At 38.4% G+C, this 22,166-nt stretch overlaps 1 protein-coding gene across 8 annotated transcripts in view; it reads right to left on the bottom strand.

Annotated features, from left to right (window-relative positions):
* The window catches only part of LCLAT1 (lysocardiolipin acyltransferase 1), a 193,638-nt gene that overhangs the window by 61,403 nt on the left and 110,069 nt on the right, over positions 1 to 22,166 (bottom strand). For 7 of the 8 annotated variants that reach the window (XM_055540597.1, XM_055540598.1, XM_055540591.1 and 4 more), the window contains 2 exons: positions 21,737 to 21,883; positions 17,361 to 17,477 (listed from right to left, as the gene is read on the bottom strand). In XM_055540597.1, the coding sequence (XP_055396572.1) occupies positions 17,361 to 17,477; positions 21,737 to 21,883 (264 nt within the window). Of the gene's footprint in view, positions 1 to 11,047; positions 12,232 to 17,360; positions 17,478 to 21,736; positions 21,884 to 22,166 lie in introns of those variants that run through there. The other variant, XM_055540596.1, reaches the window with a different exon arrangement.

The following is a 22,166-nucleotide window of genomic DNA, read 5'->3' on the forward strand; positions in this document are numbered from 1 at the left end:
TCCACAATGAAATTACACACTATATAACACCAAAAAGGCAGACATAATTTCCTGTTCAAAAGAATTTCTGTATGAAAAGGTCTACAGCAGTTAGATTCAGGCCAACATCTCCACGTTGAGAATTAACTCTCCTTTTCAGATGAACAGGAAGATAAAGTATATTGTTACATACATTGTGCATATGCACTGAAACTCTTGTTTTGCTTCATTATAAGGACATGAAGATTGAGTGTTTAGGTGCCAGTCGGTGAGATAACACCATGAGGGCAGAGCTGCTAGCATTCTCTGCTCTTGATTCATCTCTCTCCCTAACACGTTCAGAGTGAAAAACTGAAAGATTTTAATGTATGTAACAGTATTTTTTACAATCAGATACAGCATACAGAAAATTATCACGCAAAGGAAGTTCCACAAATTTTACTTACAAAGCTTCTTCCACAATTCCAAACTTTAAAATAAACATATTTTATAAGTGTCAGTTATCAGCATTTTTCAGTGTACTACTTTTAAGATAATAATATAAACATTACACAGAGTACCAATACTTGTATATAATTTTCATTCATTTATGCAAATGATAATCTTCTAACCAATAGGAAAATATGTATTTTGAAAATTTTAAATAATGGTGTCATAAGACATGAACTCATCACCAGGCCTACTTTTCACACTATGATAACTAACTACCTTGACATTTATCATAGATGGCTAGTGTTAGAGAAATAGTACATAACCCAAGAACAAGATTTCTCTCCTACTGAATTCAAGTGGTACAGAGAGGCAAAAGTCTGCAGTGACTGTCTTGTGAGGGCTATCTCAGAAGCTGAAACTGGTTGAGTAGAAATACTAATAAACCAGGGAAACATTTAAGAACTACAATTCTATACTGATTTTTACATGATCAAATGCCAAGAGCTGGTCATCTAAGTTACAAATAATATTCTTCTGTATGTCCCTTCTAATAGTATAAATAATCTGGAAAAAAAGAGCCTTACATGTATCCTGTAATAGTATAAAACAAAACAAAACAGGCCAACTGTCTAAAGATGGCTTTTTAAAAAAAAAACCAACTGTGCACCTGCCTTATGTGGCCCTGAAGCACTGCCATAAATCTCACCTCCGCTAAAACGAAGGGGTCTATATGGAGTGTCTGATCTCTAGACTGAACGTGGTAGAAGGCATTACTAATCACAAGTGCATTAACAAGCATGTGAGGTGCATCTGTGTATTTGTGAGATACTGAAAAGAGTATCTACAAAAGTCTGTACAAATCTATACTGAGTACCGGTAATATGCATGACACTAGGACCTCAGACATAAAAACAAGACAGTATCTTCCCTAAAGGAGCTCAGGGTCCAAGCTGCTGCTGCTGCTAAGTCACTTCAGTCGTGTCCGACTCTGTGCGACCCCATAGACGGCCCAAGAAAGAGGTTAAAAAGAAAAAAATCACTGATAAAAAAAATATAGAAAAATGATTAAGACAAATGCATAGAGTATGATGAGAGTTAAGAGGACAGAACCTGATCAGGAGATTGTCTGAAAAGGAAAAGACATTTGAACTGTTTTGAAGGACCAAGAAGAGCTACCCAGATGACTGGCAACAGTTCAGGAAAAGGAATAGCATGAGAAAAGCATGTTCCACCTGTCTAAAATGAAGACAGGGCATGCTCTTACAGCAAGAAACAAGACCAGAAAGGCCACACAGACAGGGGCTGAGCTTTGGGCAATGGTCTTCTCTCTGTGCAAGGCACCATTCTGTTAAACATTGCCAGCAATATCACATAAATCCAATTGTTTTCTGCAGACCACACTGGCCACCCTCAGTTCAGAGGTACAGTCACTGCGTAAAATCTCAGTAGAGAAGCCTACTTCCAGCTCCACCTACAACTAAAGCCCTTGGACTAGTACTTAACTTATGATACCAAATATGCCTTATGAAGAGTCACCAAAATCTGTACAAACCAATTCTCATCCAAAGCTCATGAGTGAAATACCAGTTATGGAGAATGGTTTAAAGGACATGCAGCCTCTCCATACCTTTAGTTAAAACAATGTCTTGACCTCTTATGAGGCTGCTTTTACTGAACTGCTCTTTCTCATTCTGCCATTAGCCAATGTGGGCAAGCACTCTGAGGCTATGTGGAACATTGAACATGAAGATGCTGTGAGGCTGCTGGTCACCACAGTGCACAATGTCCTTGGTGAGGAACCAAACAGCTTTAGTTTCATAAATGGGCATGCTTTTTCCGAGCACGTGGTTTGCTTCATTTTTTCCAAAAAAAAAAAAAAACAACAGATTTATCATGAGGATACCCTTGGGCATAGGTAGACTGGACCATTAGCCCCAGGGCCAAGCCTCATGGGAACTCAGGAATAGTTGCTCACTCAGGCCTTAGAGGGAGACGAGGGAACAGGGTTGGTGAACAAGGAGATCATTGGGGTCCAGTGGCTGGGTCACCTGGACATCCCCCAAGCAGCTGGAGTTGACAGTCCCAACTGAGGTCCTCTGCAATTGGAAGGGCTCAGCTCTTTGATATTTATCCTCCAAACAATCATCTTCCTCTTTGATGTTAATATCCTTTAGCTTCTTTTACTCAAGGGTCCTTTTAGTTCTTGTTCTCGTCATCTTCTCTTCTTCCTCCTTCCCACCACCACTGCATCTTCCTTTTTCTTCTTTTTTAAAAAATGTTTACTTTGTTTGTTTGTTTATTGGCTACACTAGGTCTTAGTTGCTGGGCGCGGGCTTTCTCTAGATGTGATGACAAGCAAGAGACACTCTTTACTGCGATGCACAGGTTTGTCATTGTGGTGGCTTTCTATTTTTGCAGAGCATGGGCTCTGGGGCACACAGGCTTCAGTAGCTGTGGCTTGTGGGTTCCAAGCACAGTCCTAGCAGTCATGGCAGGGGCTTAGCTGCTTCACAGGATGTGGGATCCTCCTGGACCAGGGACCGAACTCATGTCCCCTGAAGAGGCAGACAGACTCCCAACTACTCCTCCTTCCCACCAGAGAAGTTCCCTTTCCTTCTTTAATGGCTTCTGCCTTCTAATATCTTCTGGTTCTTCTACAGCTTTTAATTATGTCTTCTATCAACTCATGACCTCTGCTGTTTCTTGGCCTTTGCTACCCTACCTCCTCTCTCTTTGTGTCTTTCTGCTTCCAAGGCATATGGTTTGCTGTAATCTTATGGCCCCTTGTCAATGATACCATTTGGTTCCTTTATTTATAGAAGGTGCCAGAAAGCACAGGGCCAATTTATAGATCCATATTTTATAGGAATATAGAGCTTATAATATATTTTACATATACAATAACCTTGTAAGAAATACTTTGTCTATTAAATTCGTACCTTTATTGTCCCTTTACCTTAAATTTTTTTCTTATGTTGTGCTGCTGCTGTTAACATAATATACATATTTATGTTTGCCACTTTAAATCAGTATTGAACCATGGCAGGGTATAAATTACCTCAACCAAATAGGGATTAGTTCAAAAAATCTGAAGAGCATCTTTAATATGCCAGGCCTGTGCTGAAGTCTAGGATAAAAGCTGTCAATGGACCTGACCTGATCCTTATGGTCAGGAAACTGAGAGTTAATGGACAAAATGGATAATTAAATAAGTGACAATATCACAGGAAAAAAATGTTTATATAAGGCAAACATAGTAGGAAAAGCATTCACATAGAGAACAAAGAAGTCTTACAATAGCTGGGAAGGCTTCCCAAATGAACTGTCATCTAGGCTGCAACCTCCAGGCTGAGCAGGAGAAGCTCTGCTCTAGGGGAAGGCTCAGAGTGTTGTCCACCCTGGGGGAGGAGAAGAGATCAGCATGGCTAGGACAGTGGGACAATCAGAGATGGCAGCTGGCCAGAAAGGCAAGCAAGGACCAGGTCACAGGGGGCCTGGCAAAGAGTCAAAGGAGTAGATTTAACCTTGGAACACGGTGAAACCCGAAACCATTCGCCGGGAGCTGACAGAATCCAATTTGCACTGTAACATTTATTGAGTGCTTGCTATTTTTCAGGCACTGTGCTAAGTGCTCTTGGCTGCTTCAGATGGCACTGTTGTAAAGAATCCACTTACCAATGCAAGAGACGTGGGTTTGATCTTTGGGTTGGGAGGATCCCCTAGAGGAGGAAACAGCAACCTAGGCCCAGTATTATTGCCTGGAGAATCCCATGGACAGAGGAGCCTGGTGGGCTACAGTCCATGGGGTTGCAGAGTCAAACACAGCTGAGCAACTACGTGCACACACACAAACACGTGCACGGGCTAAACGCTTTACATGCCTGACTTTACTGAATCCTCAGGAGTCCTATAAAATCACAGGAAGTAAGCACTGTTATTACACCTATTTTACAGAAAATGAAAATGAAGCTTAATGAGAGAAACGGATCTGACCAGCCTCATACTTCCTGGTCCCAAGGAAACCAGGATTCGAAGCCAGGTCTTTTGACTCCAGGCCCCAAGTGCCTAATGTAGTGTGCTGTCACATTCATGTAGAAGTGGCCTGACTGACAGTGATGATAATGATGCCACAGTGTGAGGACTAGAGGAGGAAATGCAGTTTAGGGCAAATGATAAACTCAATTATGAGCATATTGAAATGCCTGCAGAAACTCCATGTGGCAAAGGTCACAGATATGGCTCTGAACTAAGAGTGGTTTTGAACTAAAGATTCAGAATTAGGAGTCACGAGCACATGGATGATTATCTGAGCCACCACCCTGAATGACATGTCCCAGGGAGAATGTGTGGCATAGAACAAAGGAGTCTGGGAGACCCTTATGAGGAACACAGAAAGGAATGAAGAACCTGTAGAAGTCTTGAGAGGAGGCCAGAGAAGTAGGAGAAAAAATGTAAAAGCCAAAGGGAGAGCATATATCAAGAAGAATTAACAGTGCCAAATGCTGCTAAGAGGAACGTAATATAAAAGCATGAAGGTATTCATTAGATTTAGAAATAAAATCTTTGCCCTTAATGGTTTAGGTGACATGGCCGTTGCTGTCCTTTTAGGAAGCTAAGAGGTAAAATGTATTAAAGTGGCTATTAAGGGAAGTGCTAAGTCCTATTAGAGAGGAAAAGGATATTCAGTCCAGATGTCTGCCAGGCAGGGGAAATGAGAATGGACCCTTAGATGAAGATCATTAAAGGAAGAATAGCATTTGGAGGTTAAAGATAAGAGCAAAACCGGGAAGGTTTCAGCCTGGACAGATATAACCAGAGGCAAAAGTCACAAAGCATAAGGCACAGTCAGGAACAGTCCATTAATTCAAATAGGTTGGCTCACACTGCATAAAATTTAAAAAATAGATTGGAACCACATTATAAAAAGTCCTGACTAAGGAATATGGAAGTAATGCAAATATTTAAATGTTTTTTCTCCCTGGAAAATGTCTCATTATTCTTTCTCGGTTCACATGCCACCTATTCCATATCAAAAAAGACTAACTTTTCTGTATGTGCTTAAGTTACTTTTTATTCATATCTCTTGAATGATAATGCATTTTAATGTTTCCTGACCTGATGTCTTGGTATCTCAGAAAGTTATGTAACATATGTGCCCAAGAAATATTTTCTGAACAAATGGAAACACACACAATTACCTTAGAGTGGTACTTTATGAAGACCAACTGTTAGCTGTGTACAGTACGGATTAGCAAAGAAGACACCAGAGGCAGACCAGTGAGAAAGCCAGGAAGAGTGAAAAGAGGTAATGGGACCCCACTGAAGGGGGCCACTGTTGGAAATGTAGGAAGTTTCTCTAAGAGATGCTTCCAAGGCAATATCATAGAATTTGGTGACTGAATGAAATGGAGCAGAGCATTAGACAAATATTTTTTTTTAACTTAAAAAAAACATACCCTGGACTCAGTAATTAGATTTGGAAATATATCCTAATAATTAGAGATGTACACATACTTTGGCATTATCTATAAGAGTAGAAAACTGGAAACCATTTTAACTGAATATTAGAGGCCTCGTTAAATAAAGTGGTATCTCTATCTGATGAAGCCCCATGCATATATTAACACAGCATACTTATAAAAAATTATGTAAGAATGGTGAAAATGTGCACATTATAGTAAATAACAAAAGAAAAACTTTACAAACAAAATAGAATTTACCCAGATTTTAAAAATAAAATGTGGAGAAACACAAGACTATGTCATAAGGCACTGGATGTTTCTGAGAAGTGCCTGCCAAGACTATGGGTGCCATTTTCTTTTTTGTAATTAATTTTCCAACTATTTTTTTTTTACAATAAATAAAAAGATATATGGGGCTTCCCAGGTGGCACTAGTGGTAAAGAACCCTTCTGCCAATGCAGGAGGCATCAGAGATGGCAGTTGGATCCCTGGTTTGGGAAAATCCCCTGGAGAAGAAAATGGCAACCCACTCCAGTATTCTTGCCTGGGAGAACCCCATGGACAGAGAAGCCTGTGAACTATGGTCTATATATAAGGTTTCAAAGAGTTGGACATGACTAAAGCAACTTAGCACACACATACACAACCTATATATACAGGTGTGTGTGTATACACACATATATATGAAAAGAGCTAACATGGAGAATATCAAGTCATCAAGCTATTTGAGGGTTGATCAGAAAAATAAAGGAAGAGCTGGTAAATAAAGGAACTAGAAAAAAAAAAAAAGGTGCTTACAAAAAGGAAATCCTTGATGTATTTTTCCATTTAAACAAAACTCAATAGTATAGCCAAGGATATCAGACAGCAATCTGGGTAACAGAGAAAAAAACCTCTACACAATGATGATGGTATTTTTGTAGCATCTGGAATAGAAAAACTGTTAACTTATTACATAGTAGGAGGAAACATAGGCTTTGCCATCAAAGAGACCTGAGTTCATGGTACTCCACTCAGCAGCCATTGAAACCTGGGCACGCTGCTAACTGAGCCAGTCTCCTTTGGTGTAGCACAAGGCCAACCACCAGGAAGCACAGTTTGGAAAACTAAGTGATTCGTAAGAAAGCAGCTAGTGAGGTAGCTGAGCCCAGGAGTGTACCACCAGACTCTGACTCAGCAGATCTGAGCCTAAACCCGAGAATGTATGTTTTAAAAAGCTCCCTGGGCAATGCTATGGCATGACAGCAACATGTGAACAGTTCAGTGCATGGAACCTGGCAAGTACTTGATAAATGTGACCTGGTTGTTTTTCTGGACCTAATAGGGTTTCTACCATTTTTAATTAAGACTGTCATGACTTTCTTCACTGAACACAATGGCAAGTTCTGTCCGAAGTGAGCATCTCAGATGTTTTGCTATGACAAAGAGAGAGAAAATGAAAATGAACAATATAAATGCCATTTATGATCTAAAGCAGTACCATGGCATTCAAAGATATGAAATGAGTGACTCCAAAGGTCTTTAACATATGGTCATATATAATTTTGCTTAGGCGAGTGTGGATCATTTCTGCTTCATGATGTATTAAGACCAAGTTACTTAGTTGATCTCTGTGATTTCCCACTGATCAATATCCAAATTTCCTTTAGGTTTTGTTGTATTTTATTCATCACCATAGATAAAAGCTTTTAAAAGCTTTTTAAATTGGCCTCAAAAGAGAGTCTACAAAGATATCTGCAAATTTGGGGAAAGATGAAAATTTAGGTCTCAGGAAATATTCTAATAAATCTCAGAGATCTACTTCCACAATTACATTTTTTTTTAACATAAGGGAAAGGTCTTACTGTATTTTATAAATAGTTTCCAGCAATAAAAAAGTAACATAAAAAGGTCAGAGTGCAATGACACTTAATGCACAGAATATTCCAATAGTTTGTCTGCCTTTTCTTCCTGGCCTCCTTGAACACGCTGTTTGGTAGGAAGGGTCATCGAAATGCAATCCTAGGGGAGGCTCACCAATTAAGATAAATGCAGTGTTATGACTCCTGCTGGCCACTGTTCGTCCCCCATTTACACAGCTACTATGGGCAAGAACAGACTGGGTTATCAGTAGGTAGCAAAAAGCCCAAGACATACAAATGGTCTAAAAACGCCACTGAAAACTGAGCTCTCTATGATCAATATACTGTTATTACTTCCTAGAAAACCACCAGCTTTCTCAGAACAAATAAGAACTACCACAGACCAAAATGAGGGAGCCCAACACAGGACTATCAGATACTATAAGTGTAATCTGGGTGTTCAGTTAATGCTTCTCTCTCCCTGAATATAAACTGGGGAATTTTGGTCAGGTGTGCTGATCCAAAATGCCTAGTGGGAATTTACTTAATCTTTACCTGTTAAGTATATATCCTCTAGATTAGTGGCAAGACAGTATTCTTCATTTCTTCATATTCAGAATTTAGGCATATGAACTAAATATGAGCTAAAATATGGATTGTTTTACTTTGACTTAAAAAACATTTTATTTCAAATCTGAAACTTAAATATATCCATATGTTTTAGAGTCTTAACACATGAGCTGTTTGCTTGAGTGACTTGATCTAGAAATGGAAAAAAATAAAAACACAACTCTTTGGGTGCAGGAATTAAGTTTTCCAACAATAATGGCTCCACACAGCCTTCTTAAGTACCATCTGTTAGTTTATGGCACAGGTCTTCAGTTCAATCAGATTGGTTTTTCCCTAGCTGACCACTCAGCTCCTCCTGGCCCAAACTGAGTGCCCGTTCTTGTACTCTGCCTTTCCTGTCCTCAGCCATCCTTATTTTTTTAATGCCTATCCTATTTACATAAGGTCTCTAAGCTCCAAGGGAAATGCAGCTTCTTGAAGAAGGCTTACCTGAGTATTTCAACATGAGCTATCTTCACTGAACATATCTGTAATTGTGTCAGTCAGTCAGGTCGCTCAGTCGTGTCCGACTCTTTGTGACCCCATGGACTGTAGCAAGCCAGGCTTCCCTGTCCATCACCAACTCCTGGAGCTTACTCAAACTCATGTCCATCAAGTCGGTGATGCCATCCAACCATCTCATCCTCTGTTGTCCCCTTATCCTCCTGGCTTCAATCTTTCCCAGCATCAGGGTCTTTTTCAATGAGTCAGTTCTTCACATCTGGTGGCCAAAGAATTGGAGCTTCAGCTTCAGCATCAGTCCTTCCAATGAATATTCAAGACTGATTTCTTTTAGGATGGACTGGTTGGATCTCCTTGCAGTCCAAGGGACTCGCAAGAGTCTTCTGCAACGTCACAGCTCAAAAGCATCAATTCTTCGGTGCTCAGCTTTCTTTATAGTCCAACTCTCACATCCATACATGATTACAGGAAAACCACAGCTTTGACTAGATGGACCTTTGTTGGCAAAGTAATGTCTCTGCTTTTTAAAATGCTGTCTAGGGTGGTCATAGCTTTTCTTCCAAGGAGCAAGTGTCTTTTAATTTCATGGCTACAGTCACCATCTGAAGTGACTTTGGAGCCCAAGAAAATAAAGCCTGTCACTGTTTCCATTGTTTCCCCAACTATTTGCCATGAAGTGATTGTGTAATTCAGCATAATAGTTTATGCTATATACCACACAACCCAGCACATAATTAAACAGTCATATTTTTTTTTATATTTCCATGAACACTATTCTTATCTATCCAGGAAGATTATAAACTTCTTAAAGGCAGGGTTTTGATCAATGGAGTGTTTGACTTCTCACTCCCAACTACTTTAACTTGATTTTAAGTTGCCTCAAATGTGCACACTTGTGCCATCTAATGATGAAGGCAATTACTGCATGGTTACAATTCAGTGATGGCTTCCAAACATGTAACAAAACCAAGGGTTGGAGGAAATCCTTACTTGTTTAAAATCAAAGAATAAAGCTACTATTGTTAAAAATAATATAGCAGCAGTGATAGTAATGAGTATAACTACATTTTGGTGCATTAAGTTGTGTGATAAGTTTATTAACACTGTGTAACTAAAAATCAAAACCAAAAACTTTCTCGTGGAAAAGCTCTTTTCTAAGTGAGCAATTTCTTTTGGATCTGGGTTAATCTAGTACCAAAGAGAGTTACATAATCACTTACTTAATTGCCCTGTGATTAGAGGTACATATAAAATAAACTATCCGTGATAGATACTGATCAGTGTAACACACGTGCTGGGAAGATGGTAGTACACTGTGCTTATCTATTCAGACAAAAGAAAACATTCAACTCACCTAATACTGATTTACTCTTTATTATGTGAAAGACAATACATATCCTTAAGAAGGTTATAATCTAGTAAAAATATAAAATCAAGTACAAAAATGATGGAGATCAAGGGACTCAGGAAAAACTTCTCACCGTTATTATTACAAGAACAACACATCTGTATCATGTTATATAATGGGTGCTGTATTTCAGGTTAAGTGTGTGTTTCTAAATATTCTTAGTCTTGGTGAAATATATTGTAAACACAGGCTCAGAAACAACTTTCTTTGTTAAGCATTTTCTCTTCTTCAGTATTTCCTGCTAAGACTTCTTAACCGTAACTTCTTTATGTCTTAAACTTCTCACCTGCCTTGTGTTAGCTATTAGGTGTCAGAAACTGTGAATTCAGTTACATGCATGAGTTAGCAGTAAAGATGTTCAGTTCAATTCAGTTCAGTCGCTCAGTCATGTCCGACTCTTTGCGACCTCATGAATTGCAGCATGCCAGGCCTCCCTGTCCATCACCAACTCCCGGAGTTCATGCAAACTCGTGTCCATCAAGTCAGTGATGCCATCCAGCCATCTCATCATCTGTCATCCCCTTCTCCTCCTGCCCCCAATCCCTCCCAGCATCAGGGTCTTTTCCACTGAGTCAACTCTTCACATGAGGTGGCCAAAGTATTGGAGTTTCAGCTTTAGCATCAGTCCTTCCAATGAACACCCAGGACTGATCTCTTTTAGGATGGACTGGTTGGACCTCCTTGCAGTCCAAGGGACTCTCAAGAGTCTTCTCCAACACCACAGTTCAAAAGCATCAATTCTTCGGTGCTCAGCTTTCTTCACAGTCCAACTCTCACATCCGTACATGATTACTGGAAAAACCATAGCCTTGACTAGATGGGCCTTTGTTGGCAAAGTAATACCTCTGCTTTTTAATATGCTACCTCATGATAATTGTTCTTTTAATTTAATTTTTATTTCATATTAGAGTACAGTTGATTTACAATGTTAACTTCAGGTGTACAGCAAAATAATTTAGTTATACATATTATCTGTTCTTCTCCCGTATAGGTTGTTACAGATTACTCAGTAGGGTCCCCTATGCTATACATTAGGTCCTTGTTGATTACCTGTTTTATATACAGTAGTATGTAGATATTACTGCCAAACTCATAATTTATCCCTCCTCCCACATTTGCCCTTTGGTAATCATAAGTTTGTTTTCAGGGTCTGAGTTTTATTTCTATTTTGTAAATAAGTTCAGTTCAGTTCAGTTGCTCAGTCGTGTCTGACTCTTTGTGACCCCATGAATTGCAGCACGCCAGGCCTCCCTGTCCATCACCAACTCCCAGAGTTCATGCAAACTCACGTCCATCGAATCGGTGATGCCATCCAGCTATCTCATCCTCTGTCATCCCCTTTTCCTCCTGCCCCCAATCCCTCCCAGCATCAGAGTCTTTCCCAATGAGTCAACTCTTTGCATGAGGTGGCCAAAGTACTGGAGTTTCAGCTTCAGCATCTTTCCTTCCAAAGAACACCCAGGGATGATGTCCTTCAGAATGGACTGATTGGATCTCCTTGCAGTCCAAGGGACTCTCAAGAGTTCTCCAACATCACAGTTCAAAAGCATCAATTCTTCGGCACTCAGCCTTCTTCACAGTCCAACTCTCACATCCATACATGACCACTGGAAAAACCATAGCCTTGACTAGACGGACCTTTGTTGGCAAAGTAATGTCTCTGCTTTTGAATATGCTATCTAGGTTGGTCATAACTTTCCTTCCAAGGAGTAAGCATCTTTTAATTTCATGGCTGCAGTCACCATCTGCAGTGATTTTGGAGCCCAAAAAATTAAGTCTGACACTGTTTCCACTGTTTCCCCATCTATTTCCCATGAAGTGATGGGACCAGATGCCATGATCTTCATTTTCTGAATGTTGAGCTTTAAGCCAATCTTTTCACTCTCCACTTTCACTTTCATCAAGAGGCTTTTGAGCTCCTCTTCACTTTCTGCCATAAGGGTGGTGTCATCTGCATATCTGAAGTTATTGATATTTCTCCCGGCAATCTTGATTCCAGCTTGTGCTTCATCCAGCCCAGCGTTTCTCATGATGTACTCTGCATATAAGTTAAATAAGCAGGGTGACAGTATACAGCCTAAATAAGTTAATTTGTATCAATTAACTCTATCTGACCTAATTTGCCATTTAAGGCCAGTGTTTCCCAATTGATTTTCTTTCTGGATGATTCTGTCCATTGATCTAAGAGTGGTGTTGAAGTCCCCCACTATAACTGTGTCAGTTTCTCCTTTTATGGCTGTTAGTATTTGCCTTATATATTGAGGTGCTCTTATGTCAGCTGCGTATATGTTAACGGTTGTTGTTTTATCTTCTCGATCACTTGATCATTATGTAGTATCCTACTCTGTGTCTTGTAGTAGTCTTTTTTAATGTCTATTTTTTCTGATATGAGTACTACTACTCCAGCTTTCTCTGCAATGCCATTTGCATTGAATACCTTTTCCATTCCTTTACTTTCAGTCTGTATATGTCCTAGATTGAAGTGGGTCTCTTGTGGACAGCATATATACAAGTCTGATTTTTGTGTCAATTCATCCAGTCTGTGTCTTTTGGTTGAAGCACTTAATTCATTTACATTTAAAGTAATTATCTATGTTCTTATTGCCATCCTGTTAATTGTTTGGGGTGTGTTTTTTGCTTTTTTGGGGGTTGTTTTTCTTCCCTTCCTGTTTTGTTTTCCTCTCATGTGATTTGACAGCTATCTTTAGTGTTTTGTGTTGCTTATTGTGTGTGTGTGTCTACTGTAGAATTTTGGTTTGCTGTTGTCATGAGGATTTGATATAGCAATCTATATGTGTGTATGTGTGTGGATACACACACACACACACACACACACACACACATTAAGTTGCTGGACTCTTAATTTCAAATGCATTTCCAACATCTTTAACTTGTCATTTCCTCTTGTCAGAGTTGCTCATTTTGATACTACATTTGTGAGTGGATGATTTCCTAGCTTTACTGTATGTTTGCCTTTACTGGCAAAGTTTTCTCATTCGTAATTTTGTTTGTAGTTGTGGCCTTTTCTTTTCCATCTAGAGAAGTTCCTTTAGCATTTGCTGCAAAGCTGTTTTGGTGGTGCTGAATTCTCTCAGATTTTGCCTGTCTATAAAGCTTTTGATCTTTCAATGGAAACTGAGTAAGAGTCTTCCTGGTTATACTATTCTTGGTTGTAGCTTTTGCCCTTTCATCACTTTAATATATCATGCCACTCCTTTCTGGCCTTCAGAGTTTCTGCTGAACAATCAGCTGATAACTTTATGAGAGTTCCCGTTATGCTATTTGTTGCTTTTGCCTTGTTGCTTTTAATATTTTCTTTTTGTCTTTAATTTTGGTCAATTTGATTAGTGTTTGTCTTGGTGTGTTCATCCTTAGGTTTCTCCTGTATGGGACTCTCTGTACTTCTGGACTCAGGTGACTGTTTCCTTTCCCAGGCTGGGGAAGTTTTCAGTTATCTCTTTTCTCAGGCCCTTTCTCTCTTCTGGGACCCCTGGAATGCAAGGTGTGTTTAATGTTGTCCCAGAGGTCACTGGTACTGTCCTCATTTCTTTTCATTCTTTTATTCTTTATTCTGTACTGCAGCAGAGGTTTCCATCAATCTGTTTTCCAGCTCACTTATTCTCCTGCCTTGTTTATTCTGATATTGATTCTGTCCAGTGTATATTTTCAGTTAAGGTATTGTTCATCTGTTTGTTCTTTAAAGCTTCTAGCTCTTTATTAAACATTTTTCTATCCTTTTGATCTGCGCCTCCATTCTTCTTCTGAGATCGTAGATCATCTTTACTATCAAAACTCTGAATTCTTTGTCAGATACATTACCTATCTCTAGTTTGCTTACCTGTTCTTCTGGAGTTTTATCTTATACCTTTCTCTGGAACATACTTTTCTGCCATCTCATTTTGTGTAACTTTCTATATTCATGGTCTCTGTTTCTTAGGCTTTAGGATTATAATTCTTCTTGGTTGTGGTTTCTGTCCCTCAATAAGTAAGGCTGGTCCAACGAGGCTTGTGCATGCTTCCTGGTGGGTAGAGCTGGGTTCCATCCCTCTGGAGGGTAGGGCTGTGTCAAAGGGTGTGTTTACAGACAGCCGTTGGCTCAGGACAGCTTTAGTCAGCCTGTCCCCTGATTGGTGGGGCTGTGTTCTCACCCTGTTGGTTGTTTGGCCTGAAGCGTTCCATCACTGGAACCTGCAGGCTCTTGGGTGGGGCAAGATCTTGGTGCCAAAATGGCAACCGCCAGGAAAGCTCACACTCAAGAGAATCCCCTGGGTGTCAACCATCAGTGTCCTTGTCCCCAGAGTGAGCCACAGACTACCTCTGTCTCCCTCATGAGGCCCTCCAAGACCCACAAGCAGGTCTGGCCCACGTTCTTATGGGGTCATTGCTTTGCCCTTGGTCCCTGTGCACACGAAACCTTGTTTGTTCCCTCCTAGAGTGCAATCTGTTTCCCCCAGTCCTGTGGAGCCCCTCTACTCAAGCTCCACTGGCCTTCAAAGCCAAATTGCTCTGGGGGCTCCTCCTCATGATGCCAGACCTGCAGGCTGGGGAGTCTGAAATAGGGCTCTCACTTCTCACTCCTGTGCGAGAACCTCTGTGATATAATTATTTTCTAGTTTGTGGGTCGCCCACTCAGAGGGATGGGATTTTTATCATATCATGAAAGTGCTCCTCCTACCATCTTTTTGTGGCTTCTGCTTTGTCTTTGTGGGTAGAGTATCTTTTTTGGTAGGTTTGAGTCCTTTTTGTTGATGGCTATTCAGCAGTTGTGATTTGGGTGTTTTAGTGAGAGGAGGTAGGTCTGAGTCCTTCTACTCTGCCATCTTGTCTTCATAGATTTCTTCAGTAATTGGTTTTAATATGTGGTCTCCAGGTTTCCACTGGAATATTTATTTATGATGGTCATTTGTTTAACGCAAGCTGCTTTTTCACTTGACTACTAAAAGCAGATCTCAAAAAGATAAGACAGTTGTGTTGGGCCCTTTTTGAATATTAGACTGCTTTTCTAAAAGGACACTCTGACTAGATGGTGGTCTAAGAACCACTTTACCTCTGATTCTTGATGAAACCTATTCTCTTTCTGTCCACTTGGCACCTCCTCACCCCCACCAGACTGTGCCTGCTCCCCATGTATCTCAGGTAGCATCATAACCACTTCAACTTGTGACTACCATCCCTCCATTATCTGGCCATTTAGCCTCTTTTTTCTTTTAAATACTTTCCTTGAAGAAACCAGCCAGCTCACTATTATTACAAAGGTGCTTTAACTGAAATCACACTATAAATACAAGAGGCACCATATTACAGTAGAAGGAGCACAGCCTACTCAGTCAGACAAACTATATTCCAGTAACTCTGAACTGATTCTTCGCCTCAATTTCTGCTCTATAAGTTAAATATTGGTTGTTGTGAGGGTTAACTGACTTTACGCATACAAAGCACTTAGCATAATGCCTAGTACTTAGTAAATGTTCAATAAATGTTAGCTACCGTTCTAATTAGATTACTATTATAATTACAGCCATCACACTTCTTGTTTCTATTATTATCATAGTATATAGGACCCATTCTACTTTTCTAACTGAAGTCAAGAGACTCATCAACTTTTTTTAACTGAAGCAAATGGAGCCATCTGTATTACCTTTTTTTTTTTTTTTTTTTGACTGGTACATTGAAGGGGGAAGATCAGTTGCCAGTTTGGGCAGGAAAAATTATATACTGTGGTTGTTAACTAGTACTCTGAGTGATGACTAAGCAATACATGTTCCCCAAAGTTATAAATCAGTGTGCTACTAAAATATTTTCCAGATTTCAGAACAGACAGTTCTATAGATATATCCTTATCCACTGTAAAATAATTTCTCCATTATCCTGCCTACAATTAAAAAGATCTTTATTAGCAAAAGATGTGTTCCAACAGAATGTTCCATGATGTCAGAAATACTTTAAAAGTAATCATTAAATACTATAAAATAGTAGACAATTAGAAAATAAAAAACATATTATGGAATGAGAAGGGTGAGCCTAAACTGAATGCCACAGTAAGTGGTACTGTGTTTTGGGGAAGAAAAAAAATAGCAGGATCACTGCTTTAATGTCTTGGGGCGCCCTGTCCTATTCCATGGGCATAAAGAACTGTGTTCTCCATGAGTTTCTATGGGTAGACAGTCATATACAATATGACCATCAAGCCCATGTTTCCATTTCATTTTAGTTATAACCACTGAATTCCAAAAGCAAGCCAAAGTAATAGGGACAACATCTTTAGTTTACTATACCAATGTGATTTTGGACTTTTTATACATTTCTTTTAACTCATGAGTACTTAGTTGTAAAGATACTTCTTTTGGCAGGGTTCACTAAATGAGGTTATACATTACATCTTAAAGTACGTTAAACCCTAAAGGAACAACAGTGATGCCAATTAGGGTGATTCTGGATAGTTCCTTTTCCATATATATCCATATGTCTATTATTTATTTGTATGTACATATGTGTATGAAGATATACTTAAATATGCAGCTAGAACAAAATGTACAGTTGTTTCTTTCCCCATAAAAATATCAAAATGTAAACATTTAAATGAGTGTGACATGGTCAATGGAATCAACCTTATCTCTAGATGCCCTTCGATAGACATGGTTCTAGAGGACATGAAGGGCAGAGGGCAGTACAAGCCACAGAGTAGGAAGCAGAAGAATGAGGTTCTATCCATGACCTATGGAAATTTACTAACCACCTTGGATGCAACTTCTATTTAACAATAAAATGGAGGTAGCAGTACTTCCTTTCTACTAACCACAATCATTTGTTGCACTTAGTGGAATAATGAATATAAAAATATTTTTTAAGCTATAAATAACTATAGGTGATAAGATACTCTCAAGACAGTTTTACGACTTTTAAGAAACATTTAAAAATGGAATGATAGTCTAACTGTATGCATTATTTTATTATTTTCTATTCCAAAAAAGGAGAAAAAATGTTTTCTTTTGATTGTTTTAAAACATTTTAGTGCATGGAGTCAAGTCAGTATAAAAATACAGTACTATTCTTATTTCTTGAAATAAAGTATAAAAAAGTGCTTTGTAAATTCAAAAGAGCTACATGTGAAGTTCACCAATTTTTGCCACTTACATAAAAAAAGTGCATTTTGAGACAGGTGCTTACCTTTTCTTAGACGGTCAACTACAAAAGTAAAGCCTGTAGTTCTTGGATGTAAGACATATTTGTATTTCTGAAGTCCATTCTTTTCAGCAAATTCATTACTTCGAGTCATGCTATTTTCTAAACAAAACAATAGTAGAAGCCATAAAATAAAGAATGATAAGTAAAGAAAGGAAATGGTACAGAATTTTTTCTAAAAATGGCAATTAATTTTTCTATAATTATTCAATATAACATGCTGAATCAAATGATAGAAATACTTTATTAAATCCCTAACAATAATCCTAGAGTTACCTACTTACTGGAATTTTGAAAATTCTTATAATAAGGTATTAAAGATGTTTTATAACATATTCAAATCCTTAAAATTCTTTAAGAGATTTTATAAAATAGTCAATACACAATGAAAACTGAAATATAAATAAAATATTAATAACTAAAATTTTCATAACATAATAAAAATTGAAATGCTAGAATATAAAGATGAAATAAAATAGTAATAAAACATAAGGATCTGGACATCCAGAAGAAATTACCAACAATTTGCCAAATAGATCAACACTGTTTTAACCCCATAATTTAGGGCTTCAGTGCAAAGTGAAGTATCTGCCTTGCTCAGGCGCACAGCACACTAATACTACTAACTAAAACCACTCCACAACAGAATGGACACATGATTAGCACATCATGCACAAACATCTGAACATGGTTTGGCTACTGAGTCAAGTATATGTTCCAACTGTTGGCAAAAAGTTTTTCCATTCCATGAGGTAACTTTATAAGTTCCAAGAAGAACCAAGCCCATTATTCAGCAATTATATTTGGAAAAAGTACAGTGTTTAGAAATTTGGCCTCAGCTGCTGGTAGAGATCATGAAATACTTTCTGATGACAACAGATGTTAGAACCTGAAATTCTCAGCTGCATCCTGAAATTTAGACCATTCCAAGTCACCAGGGGGTGAAAAAAAAAAAAAACCTATATAAATAAATACTACTTTCTGAGGAGTAAATTTAAGACCATGGAGTTCTCAAAATCTCAAAAAAGTATAGATGGATTCCACAACACTAAAACACTAAAAGAACACTCCTGTAAACTGAGTCAAAAGATTAAACAGATCTCTAGCAGGTCAAAAGTAAAAGCCCTAAACAAGAAAAGGAATAAGCTCCTCTCTCATTCTGGGGGTATTCTGGGCATGGGACTACAGAACAGTATTTTATAGACAGCTGGCAGGATCTTACATGGGATGGGGAATCCCATAGTCACCACAAAGATGAGTAGGTAACTACTCTTCAGTTCTCTCTTGCAGCTGGTCATAGACTTGGGGGATCTGAAGACCAAAACTGAACTCTGATGTAGAATGTGAATACAGGTGGAAGTAGTTCTAAAAAGCATGGGCACGACATGGGAAGACAGAAATAATCAGACACAGATCGGAGCTGCACATTTTCTCCTCCTTGCCCACTTCATCTGCCTACCCCCAGACTCTGTGATTATTAGGACTAATGGACTAGCACCTCACTTTCTCACCACAGCCTCCTGTCTCATTAGCTGGCTCCCTCTTAACACTCTAACACCAGCATGCCCTTCTACTCCAGTGATACTGTCTGCTCAGATGTTCTCAAACCAGCCAGTCATGTTCTACCTCATATTCTTCCTGCTAGCCAGAATGCCTTCTACTCAGACATCTGCATGATCTTCTATGTTCATTTAGTCTCTACTTAAATGAAAAGTTAAGGGGTCTTTTCTGGAGAAGGAAATGGCAACCCACTCCAGTAATCTTGCCTGGAGAATTTCATGGACAGAGGGGTCTAGCAGGCTACAGTCCATGGGGTTGCAAAGAGTCAGCCATGACTGAGCAACTATCACTCAAGGGGCCCTCTCAAACCACCTTACTTAAATAGCACCCTATGCCCCCATCTTTTATTACTCTCTCCTTATCTTGCTTTTCCTGTAAGGCATGCATGAATACCTGGCATATTTTTATTGTTTTTTTAATCTGTCTTTCCTCTTAGAATATAAGTTTCATGAAAGTAGAGATTTTTTGGTATATGAGGCTCCAGGCACTCATATATTTATTAAATGAAGAAGTTTACTAAATATACAAGGGTGTTGAACTGCATGTAATATTATAGTTGTTAAATACCAAGAAAAGCTTTCCTTTCCAAATCAGGAAAACAAAACACAAAATCATAGTATAGCAACTGTGGTGGTGAATTTGTGTGGCAAACCAGCTAGGTCAAAGCACCCAGATATTGGTCAGACATTATTTGAGCTGTGTCTGTGAAGGTGTTTTTGATGAGATTAATATTTAAACCAATAGACTTTGCATTATGTGAGTGGGCTTCATCCAATCAGTTGAAGGCCTTCAGAGAAAAGGACTAATCTCCTTAAACAAGGGCTTACCTGGTAACTCAGCTGCATAAAAAATCTGCCTGCAATGCAGGAGACCCTAGTTCGATTCCTGGATTGGGAAGATCCACTGGAGGAGGGAAAGGCCACCAACTCCAGTGTTCTTGGGCTTCCCTGATGGCTCAGCTAGTAAAGAATCTGCCTGCAATATGGGAGACCTGGGTTTGATCCCTGGGTTGGGAAGATCCCCTAGAGAGGAGAACAGCTACCCACTTATTCTGGCCTGGAGAAAATGTATAGTCTATGGGGTCACAAAGAGTCAGACACGACTCAGCGACTTTCACTTTCACTCCTCAAAGGAAAAAAAGAGTTCTGCCAGCAGACTGCCTTTGGACTCAAACTGCAACTCTCCCCTAGTCTCCACCTGACATACCCTATCTATTTTTAATTTACCACCCTCCACAATCATGTGAGCCAATTCCTAATTTGACCCACCCCTTCTCTCTCTTTTCCTCTCTTTCTACACACATACACACACATACAGAGGTGGTTCTATTTTTCTGAAGAACCCTGACTAACAATGTGTGATATTACAATATAACATTAAGTACAAAAAGTATAAATTTCCCCAAATTAACTTGTGTAGTATTGTGTATATTACTTGCATAAGCAAAAAAAAAAAAAAAAAGGTTTATAAACAATGATAACATATGAAAATAGAATATATTTAAAGTTACATTTAAATGCACTAATTAAAAAATGTGCAAACAATTTGGATTCAGAACTTAAAGAGGATCATAAAACATTTTCTTTGGGCTTAAAAACCCAAGTTTAAAGTTAATCATGGAAGGTAAAAAACACCTTTAACAAATATTTTTTCACACCAAAGGTAATTTGCTAGCTTACTTAGAAAAAAAAAAAAAATCATATCCCAACTCAACACTATTTGTAAAATACTGTTTCAAAAATTTTTTTAAGCTTTAAGATTAGTCTGTTTCCTCTATCTGGCAAATACTGTTCTAACTTTAAAAACATGCAACTACATCATGGAATAATGAGTATTCTGGACCCTGAAAATACTCAAATAGATGTTAACTTCATCACTTAAAAACGATACTTGAGAAAAAATAGAGTGAAAAAAGTTTAAAATATCTACCTTATAACTTCTGAATACCTAATGTATGAACATTTTTATACTGATATACCAAAGTAACAGCAACCCATGAGCTTTTACCCAATTATCTTTTAATAACTAAATAACTTCCAAAGTTGCCACTCTTTGGTGTACATTTTGGCATTCACAAATATAAATCTATCACTTCCGAAAATGACGTTCTATACTCTAATACAGCTGATTTCAATACCCAAATTTAACTGTTACACATTCTAAATATTAAAAAATGTAAATATGGCAGTCTGTCTATTAAAATTTCCCAATGATAATTCAGCTCTGGGAATCAATAAACTTACAACTTACAATATAATTTCAAGGTTAAACAATATGCAGCCAATATTATGCTCAGTATTACCCTCTGTGATCTAACTACTATAGAGTTTTAACTATAAAAATCAAACATACTAATATATAATTAGTTATATAATATAAACATATATATTAGTTATATAAACATACTAAGTATATAATTTAGTATATAATACTAATCTATAAAAACACTATTTCTTGGAGTTTCCAATTATAAATTCTATGGGCTGAACATCAGGAGTTCTGGGTTCTGATGTGCCAACTGAATGACTCCAGGGATGGGCCATTAATCTTACTAGTGTTCAGTTGCCTGAGGACTGAGAAATTTAGACTAGATAGCTGATTTCAGAGTACCTTCATGTTAAAGAAGGAAATGGCAATCCACTCCAGTACTATTGCCTGGAAAATCCCATGGACAGAGGAGCCTGGTAGGCTACAGTCCATGGGGTGGCAAAGAGTCCAGGAGTCGGACACAACTGAACGACTTCACTTTCACTTTCCTTTCATGTTGTGAAGTTCTGTGATCCAAGCCCAGGCCACCTTACCTGTGAGATCAGTCCCCTCAGGGAATAGGAGGAGTTGAAGTGGTTCACGGATATCACAAAAATAATCAATCATGTCTTCAAAATGGCTCTTGTCATCCTTCCATTTCCTATGAATGAAGATATAGGCAGCAGCCTGCATAGCCCAACCTAGAAACAATTTAACAAGTATTTACATATAATTTTAACCAATATCCACATTTAAAATATATATTTTAGAGTTTTGGGGTTTTACTATAAATTACTTTCATAATGAGCATCTCATGACATACCTTAAATTCAGCATTGACCTTGGATTAAGTAACACATACACCAGATGATATTCTTAAAGGAGTTAACTAAATTCTAAGATTTTCAAAATTCTCCAAAGCCTCTTTTCAAGCCAAACCTAGCTATTGAAATACAAAGAACTGCCTTAATATTTATTAGTAAC

This window comes from Bubalus kerabau, chromosome 11 (assembly GCF_029407905.1).
Source record: "Bubalus kerabau isolate K-KA32 ecotype Philippines breed swamp buffalo chromosome 11, PCC_UOA_SB_1v2, whole genome shotgun sequence".
Lineage (NCBI taxonomy): Eukaryota > Metazoa > Chordata > Mammalia > Artiodactyla > Bovidae > Bubalus > Bubalus kerabau.